Below are 9055 nucleotides of genomic sequence, written 5' to 3' on the forward strand. Positions count from 1 at the left end.
GCTAAACCCATCCGGTGATTAAATTTAAAAAACAATCAGCACATAAAATGATGGTGAAAACATTTCAGGTAGTTGCAGCTCTGAATTACCATCATATCCCTGAGACCTGCTGCTAATGAAAGAAAACAGATGTAAAGGCCAATTTAATTATCAATAAAACTGCAAAAACTAGAAACTTTATTCTGAATTATGTGTTTTGTTTTGCATTATTTATCATGAGCGACAAAATTAGAAAAACAGAAGTCATGACAACACTTTGATTAGCAATCATACCATTTATTCATTTTTTATTTTCAAAAAAGCACAAACATAAAAAAGGAATATTTGAGTAAGGCAGTTTGTACATCAGTTTGGTATGTTCCATCGTCTTCTCGCGCTCAGCCAGAAGAGCATCTCTGACTAGAAGAACATGAAGCAGAAGAAGAAGCCGGACCTCGGTCCTTCCTGTGCTCATGTAGATCTATTCATTACTGCATTAGAGAAGGTTTCTAATGTCTGGATGCATCATCACTGATGACAGTATTCCAACATGGCAGCACATGTTTAAATACCCACTGGTGGCAAAACAACTGTGATGATTTGTGTTTTCTGAAAAGCAACATCCATGAGTAGCTTGACTCAGTGTGTGGAGATGAGCGGGACTGGAATTAATACCAAACTCCTCCAAAGCCGAGGCTGCTTATTTTCAAAAAGGCGACTTTTTGAACCGCAACACGCTTTGAGTTCATTTGTGTGTCAATAAATTCACCACGTTGTCTTCTCTAAACACACAAGCTCGACTAAATCATCGACGTACGCTACGTTATTCCATGAAAGCAAAATAAATCATTTGGCAACAGACGTGATCTACCCGATAAGGCAGATAAAACATTTAACGCTTCTCCTCGTTATACAAAATGAGTGTGAATTCAACTCTCAGTCGATTGACGTGGTCGTGAAGGTTCGTCTTTCTGCTGCAGGTCAACATCTGTGTCGAGGATTAGTTGTGAAAATCCTACAGCAGGAAATTAAACTCAGGTTTCATATAAAAATTACTGAATTTTCCCAGAAGACAGACAAAACAAGTACAAAAGACGGGTATGAAATGCTCGAGAGACAACTCAAAATCTCAAAAAACAAAAAAAAAGGGATCATGCAAACTATAGAACTCTTTAAAACCAGTTAGATTCTCCATTTACAAAAGCAGACATCATGTTACCAGCGAGCCCGTCGACCCTGTGAGCAGTCGCTTTAATTTTGGTCGAGTGGGGATTTTAAATTATTACTCAAAATAATAACAAAACAAAGCGGATAATGTTTAATCCTAGATTATGTTTTTCTGTTAAATAGTTTAAAAAAAAAAGAGAGAGAGAGAAGAATCTGAGCACATGTTCTCTGGGTGTTTTTCCTGAAAGTACACAGAAAATGTGCCTCCGACAAACAGACGGAAACCCGCTGAGAGAAACACCAAAGTGGGATTAATCAGAGCGGTGGTGGAGATGCATCGAGGGTCATAATAATCCTTAACCACGGGTGGATGGATGGCACCAACCCCCTACTCCTCCTCCCCCACCCTGTCCCGGGGTAAACAGCGAGCCCCCTGTGAGCAAATCCACCACCCTCCATCTGTGACTGCGCTTTTCACCGAGACTCAAGTGTTACTGTGAGAGGATTTACTGACAGAGAGTCGGGCTTTTATTCCATCAGGAGCTCTCAGAGCGGAGACAACCCACGATGGAAACGAAACACTCGGAGAGATTTCCTGAGAGGAACAAAGCTGCAGCGTTCTGTGTGGAAGTGGGTGGAGGACGCATTACTAGAAGTCATGCCTGTGTTTCAGCACACGTGTGTTAGTTTACATGAGAGATCCGTGTACATCAGCGGCACCCAACCTGTTTGACTTTCACGGCTCATACAGCAGGAGCCTACGGTTTGTATGAGAACATTTAGAAAAAATGCAAAAACTAAAAGGAAAATCTGAAAAACAAGCATTGTGTGCATTCACTGTGAGGTTGGGAACCGCTGGCGTACAGATTGCTGAACAGTACCGACAGGACAGAACCCAGGAGTCAGCACCCAGTGAGGAGAATGATGCCGGTGACAATCATGCACAGGGAGAAACAAGGAAATCCATTTTTAACCTAATACGACCCAGATTGTACGGTTCATCCTCTCTTGTTTGGATCTGATTGGGTTAAAAATCTGTTTTCCTTCTTGCCCCTATGCCATCTGTTACATGAGCAGCACGGTGCAGCGACTCCCCCATCGATCCGTCAGCCACGTTTCTGCTCCTTTTCTAGACCGTCTTCCTGGCCGTTAGTACCCTGACGATGCTGCCCACTCCTCCAGCTGCCAGAGCCTGAGAACACAGCGAGGGAAACGTGGTCAGGAGATTCTACCATCGATGTGATCCAAACGGCACATTGTGTGTCCACATCTCCAACCAGAACCCACAGTCCCTGCACTGTCTGAAACTGCAAACCCCTTCTATGGAGAATATTACTGATGTTCTTCTGCTCCTAAAGCTAAAAATCTACAAAAACAGAAGCCAGTTCCAGATGTGTTTCACCTCCAACATCAGCTTCTGAGCATCAAGTCGAGCTCAGAGTTTATGAGGGACTCTTCAAGCTGCTTGTATCACAGACAGTAATGATGTCATGAAGAAGTGCTGATCTGTTGGACCTGCAAGGATTCATTCACTTCTAGTAAACTATTAAATTAATTGTCAACTATTTTGATGAGCCATTAACCACTGAGTATTTTTTAAGAAATATGAGTGGAACTTCTGATTCCAGCTTCTTAAATGTGAATATTTTCTGGTTTCTTTACTTCTTTATGACAGTAAACTGAACATCTGTGGACGTCATCGTGGGCTTTGGGAAACTGTCATTTAACAAACCAAGTAATCTATTAAATCAAGAACCGATTACTCGCTGTTGTGGCAGCTCAACGTTAAATACAGCTGTTTTTCCATCAGGCTCATGAAACACTTTGGTTTATGTCATAAACACATGCCCATATGTGGTCAGAAAGAATCTATTAACATTTTCTTGAGCCTACAGGGTTAAATGGCAGCGATTGTTTCTAGTTTCTAGTTTCAGCCCAGTGTCAGTAAATATAATAATGATCCCAACAAGTTCCACACAGTGCAGCCTAGTGTGAAGGAAGAAGAAAATAAAAAAAATAATAAAAACATGAGAACCGATCTGATAGAAATTCATCCAGATTCTAAAATCAGCTGGAGGCGACCAAATCAGAGCAAAAAAATCAGGACTCGTTCATAAACATTCCCTGTCTGGGTTAAAATTGGAACTTTTCTAAATGGAGTTTGGTTTGATGAAGGTTCATTATTAAACTGTAATAAACTGTTTTTCACTGTTGATTATTTTCTGGACGAATCCATCAGTTGTTTGGTTTCTAAAATATCAGAAAAATTGTAAAAAAAAAAAAAAAAATGCAGATCAGTTTTCCTCCACTTGATTGTGCAAAGATTCAGACCATGATGAGCGACTGGTGTCCAGATGCTGTGGGTGGTTTGTGGAATCAGTGTCACGTCTGTTAAAATCAGTCGTGTTGACTGAAGACGGCCTGAAGGAAAGAAGCATCGCGTCACGTTGGAACTGAAACATTCACCTTTTCGTGCCACTGCAGCAGGACGGCGCTGCTGTTCTCTGACGGCCTCTCGAAGCCTTTGTAGATGTACTTCATCAGCAGGTCCACGCCGTTCTTGTCCAGCGACTGCACCCCCTTCTCGATGTCACTGCTCTTAAAGGCACTGAGCACCTTCAGCACCAGACCCTCGGCTCGGTCCTGCTCAGGGAGGCAGAAACAGATGAGTTTAGCTCATTTCTAGCCCGGTTCTAAAATCATGAATCAGTCTCACAAGTCAGTTCCAACCCGGAGCCGAGCCACGACTTAGAGGAGCAGAGTGAAGGATTTAGAGGCAACCTGAACCTTTCTAAGGAACCTATGATTATAAAAGCATGGAGTGCCGTCTGTGACGCCACTGTTTGGTTTGTCTGGAAAACAAACCTACCTTAACGTTCTGGTTCTTCGTGTTGATGGGTGGGTTCTTCAGGACTGCATGTAGCGCCTCCATGAGATTTCCTGTGCAGGGAGGGTTAAGGACTCAAAGCAAAGGGCCACCCCCACATCACAGCCTCTGTCAGGATAACTAGCTTCTCTACAAGCACCGATAGATGTCAAAAACAAAGCCGTCCCACCAGAACCCAGTCAGACCTCTCAGGCCGGTAGCGGGCGGTTTTTAAAAGCCCACATTCATCCAGATCTGGGGAAGGTAACTTTCTGTGATGTTGGTCTTGTTTTCTGGAAGGTAAAAATAATAAAAGAAAAAAAACCACACACACAATTACTGCATCTCACTAAAAAGAAATAAACCTAACAAACCTGAATTCTTTTCTGTTTTCTCTGATTTATGATCAGTCACTTGTGGCCAACTATTACATTTATCACAAAGTATTTAGATTTTTGGATTCTGATGAACCAATTCGAGTCATTTTTGAAGGAAAAACTGCCCAAATCCTCCTCAGCAGCTGAATACATTCTGGTTTTCTGGAGCTACATCAATAAAAGGCTCTGTCTTTATGCATCCCGATGAATTCAGCCTTTCAGTGAAAGAATTATTGCTGTAACCACAACAGGAATCCTGCAAACCAGTTTAGCTGCAGCTACGAAGAAGCTTCAGTTTTCTCATCAGATCAAAAATCTGACACAGATCAGATTATTGCAAATATTCCTCTTTACAGTGTTTCTTCAGTAACCTGCAGCCCAACTGAGACGCAGCAGGAGAATGAATCCCTACTGAAAACAAGCTCTGGAATCAAACCACTTGATTGGTTTACATCAAACCGCTGAAGCCTCACGTTAACGTCTAATCTAACATGATAACAGACATACAATATGATTCTGGATGTTTATTTTAAAAGCCAAGCATCAGTTTAATATCTGCTGTATTAAACATGTAAGATAAGATACCATAAAGGTGTGACAGTCACAGGAGCTAAACCCTGAATCCGACTCAACGTGAATCACAGCCTTTGTGATTTGCACTGATTCAAACTGTGATGTTAACTTTACAACCACTTACCCTTCAGCCGTAGCTTCAACCAGAAGCACAGAACACTACACGCTGTATTACATATAAGAGAAGAAAGGATTTCTTGTATTTAAAGGAGGAATGGAGCCACAAATCCATGTAATGTGGATATGAGAGAGAACTGTTGTTATATGCTTTAAATCTGAGGTGTCTGGACCCAGTGGTGGACCACATGTGGACATGAGCTGTGTTTGCTGTTTAAACTCTGCTGCTCTGTAGGATGAGGTGGGAGGTCTTATATAATGAGGAAGTTCTGCACTTCCCAGCCTCGTAAGGCCTAAAAGACTGAAATTAGACACAGCACAAGCCTCTCTGGATCCCACATACATCTACAGCACCAGAGTGATTTCTGGCAGGTGAGCCAAGCCTCCAGCTAACTGCTAAGCTAACCTGCAGAAGCACAATAAAGCTGCAGCAGCATCCCAGTGCTGCTAATAAAACCTCTGGAAGGCTGAACTGTGGGTTCTACAGACGGCCTGTGGGTTCTACAGACGGCCTGTTGGTTCCTGGACGCAGAAATCCCTGGAATGTGACTGTCAGGCAAGTCCGGACAGTAACTGGCCTGCTAGCAAAACGCCCATTGAAACAGGCGGCAGCAGCGGCTAATGAGGGAAACATGCAGATAAACGGTACTGAACACAGAACCGGGCCGACCGACCGGCCGCGAACCAGGCAGGCTAACGGGCAGCTAGCTAATCATGAGAAGGATATTGTCTGATGAGGGAGTCCACCTCTGCCTCGTCGGGACCCAGCTGGTTTTCTCCTCCGTCCTCCTCGTCCACAAATTTGTTCTCGTCGTACTCGTCCACGTCCACGCGCCGGAAGCGGGCCGACACGGTGTTCTTGGACATGTCGGCGGCGGTTGGAGCGTCTGTTTCTGGACCACGGAGGACGAGAGCTCGAGCCCGGCCTGTTCCTTCCTGGCGGCGCGTCTCTGCGGTACGGCGGTGACGGGCAGCAGGCAGCAGGCAGGCGGCTTCCTGGCTTCCTCTCCTCCTCCTCTCGGTCGGTTCTGCTTCTGTTTGCAGCGACTCCTGCTGGTCGACATCTGTAACTGCAGGCCGGTGGCTGTAATTCACGCTTCGGTCGTTAGAGGGCGATCAAACCTAAGAAATGTAACCACAGTAAGAGAGCGCTCATCTGCTTTATCCCATTTTAACTACTTTATTCTATTTTATCTACTTTATTCTATTTTATCTACTTTATTCTATTTTATCTAGTGTGTCACGACTCAACCCAACAAATATTTAACTAACCACTAAAAATGTAAACAAACAAACTCCCAAAGTGGCCCGTTGTTATTTATCAGCAGCATAACTACAAACTAGAACCGCTGATATCGTGTAAATAAGTAATATTTTTAATCTACCATATTATATTATAAATGTTGCTTCAGCGCTATCTCTGCACTGCTGGATAAAACATAAAAGGAAATGAAATATCTGTTTTATTTCTTTTGTCAAAAAATTATAAATATGCTTTAATATGATTTTTAAGAATTGTTATTAAATTGTAAAATGCATAACATGTAACATATGTGTGTAAGTGTAGGCCTACACTTATTTTATTTTTATTTTTTTTTATGTATTTTTTTGTCTTGTGATTTTCTTCCTCTTTTATTTACTACACCACCCTTGATGTGGCATCCTTTGGTGATATTATTAACCTCATATTATTTTTGAATAAAGCACATTGAGTTGAACTGAAGTCTCTTCATGACATTTACCTAATTGGCCCCAATGCAAACTACAGGTCTGATTTTACTTTGTTTTTTTTGCCATTTCTTATTGTGTTTATCCATTTTCATAAATGCTGTAATTAACTTTTTAATCTTTTAAGAAAGAAAAACAGAGGATATAATAAAAGCCCAATCATCCCATCCATGACGGATGCTGGCTAAAACTGCCAGATAATCTCATAAATGATTATATTCTGAATAGTTTTTAAATGTGCCGTCACTGTATCACAACGATGATATAAAGGCTAAACTAAGAAAAGAATTGCTTGGTATTAATCTGGTTCTGCTGTTTGGCAATCTTATCTGATCTTTGAACATATTTTAAACATGATGACCTTTTTTTTCTACAATAATAAAAGTTAGTAAAACACAAATTTATGTACATTCATAAATATAATTGTCTATTATTTTTTTGTCTTTTTGACGTGTATTTCTGTCTTGAAATGCTCAACAAAAACTGCTTTTATTTCTTTTCAGATAAATGTCAGTAGAAAACAAACACCAACGGAGCTCATTTTCTATCATATTTAAGCAAAACAAATTCAACCAAAAGAAAATAATATGTTTACATGAAATAAAGTTTTAAGAAAAAGAAAGAAAAGCAAAACTAATCGAACAAATCAGAATAATTTATTTACATGGAATTCTATTAAATTCAAGTTATTTTACAATGCAGGATCATGAGGATATCAGTCTTAAAAAAGAAACAGAACTGATCCTGTTAAACTTTAAGCACTTTAATCTGATTTATCTTTCGCCCATTTATGGGGCGAGCGACCATATTTGGTAACTTCCTTGGCTGTTCAGTATGTCCGCCCTGTTTCTCTCCTTGAGGTTGAAGAACCATGTGAACTTTGATTTAGTTTTTATATCAGTGTCAGTATCACTACCTCACAAAAAATGTCACTAATGTTCCAGGACTTTATAAACGTTTTGTTACTGGTTTGCATTAAACTCCACTTTGATTTATTTTCTTAGATTAGTGCCAAAACCACCTCCCAAAGAACAACGTGACTAAATGAACTTTATAAATACTTCGTTATTGGTTGTGTATCATGACCTCAAACTAAAATGTTTCTAAACAAATCCTTTTTGCAGTTTTTCTTTTATTTATTATAAATTCCCTTTTGTTTTTTTTAACTATTGACGGGCAAGTTACCATAAATAGTAGCTTTATGTATCTTGATTTTGTTTTTCTTTTAAAGTCACAAAAGTAAAAAGTATCTTAAAATATCCTTCAGTAACACCCTAGGGTTGGAATTTTCCAAGTATTTCAAGGAGAGCCCTATAAAGGGTTAACAAACATTTTTCTTTTTGTTTTTTTAATCTAAAAAGTCCCACCTTACAGCATTAAGATGATCCACAAATATCTCTTTCAAGTTTCACAGCCGTTTTCAGAACTATATTTGACCGGCCTCGATTCCCGGATTTGTTGGAGCAACATGATCTCTTCATTTACTTTTACTTTTTTTGTAGCAAAGCCCAAAGCGGGGAAGTTCTAAAGATAGGATCGCTGATTAAACACAGAGCGCTCGTCCTGTCAAGTAAACCAGGCGTCTTGTTGAGGTCTCTTTTTAAAGAAAGAGCAAAGAACCAAACACACGATTTACATACTAAGTGGACACATCTGTTCCACATTAAGGAAGGCAATTAACAGCAGTATTCAGTGGTATAAATGTTTTGATAGTACAAATGGAATAATGGCAGTAATGTGCATGATACTCCTGTACAGTAGCCACATACCTCAGCCCTATGACGGGCATCCAGTCTGATAGGACCCAGATGCTTCTGCTCCACTGATGAAATCTCGGAATGCAACCAGCACAACTGTGTGTGTGTGTGTGTGTGTGTGTGTGTGTGTGTGTGTGTGTGTGTGTGTGTGTGTGTGTGTAATCATATAAAAACTGTTCCTTTTATACAATTAAAACTGTGATATGTAAAACAGAGAATCTTATTGTTTCTGATGCTCTTCATGAGGCTCTAATATGTTCTCATGCAGTCAAGTAACGAAGTCAATCAAGACAAGTAAGAATTTGCAACTAAAACTAATTTATTAAGTGAATTTATCCAAAACTTTAGAGTTACATTGTTGAAAGACACAAAGAAAGTGTGAGGACTAGTTCACCTCGTGGTACACATACTGGTACATTGCCAGCATTGGAGTCTGAAATGAAATGAAATTAAATTAAATTAAAGCATTGGAGTTTCAGGTTGCCAGTCTT

General features: G+C 40.3%; 1 protein-coding gene across 1 annotated transcript; it reads right to left on the bottom strand.

Annotated features, from left to right (window-relative positions):
* Nucleotides 1–255: 255 nt before the first annotated feature.
* On the bottom strand, nt 256–6207 carry LOC103367487 (actin-related protein 2/3 complex subunit 5-like). Its single transcript, XM_008295516.1, has 4 exons — nt 5807–6207; nt 4016–4088; nt 3613–3789; nt 256–2338 (listed from the first exon to the last, which is right to left on the bottom strand). The coding sequence occupies exons 1-4, from the start codon at nt 5944–5946 to the stop codon at nt 2276–2278; spliced, it is 453 nt and encodes a 150-aa protein (XP_008293738.1). The 5' UTR covers nt 5947–6207; the 3' UTR covers nt 256–2275.
* Between the last annotated feature and the right edge of the window lie 2848 nt (nt 6208–9055).

This window comes from Stegastes partitus, unplaced genomic scaffold (genome assembly GCF_000690725.1).
Source record: "Stegastes partitus isolate 25-593 unplaced genomic scaffold, Stegastes_partitus-1.0.2 Scaffold1055, whole genome shotgun sequence".
Lineage (NCBI taxonomy): Eukaryota > Metazoa > Chordata > Actinopteri > Pomacentridae > Stegastes > Stegastes partitus.

Excerpts from the sequence above, each read along its gene's own strand:
- LOC103367487 (XM_008295516.1), bottom strand. The coding sequence starts at position 5,946 with ATGTCCAAGAACACCGTGTCGGCCCGCTTCCGGCGCGTGGACGTGGAC. Across the intron at positions 4,089-5,806 it reads GTGGACTCCCTCATCAGACA|AGGAAATCTCATGGAGGCGC; the intron begins ATATCCTTCTCA and ends CCCTCCCTGCAC. Across the intron at positions 2,339-3,612 it reads TGCTGCAGTGGCACGAAAAG|GCTCTGGCAGCTGGAGGAGT; the intron begins GTGAATGTTTCA and ends CTGTGTTCTCAG.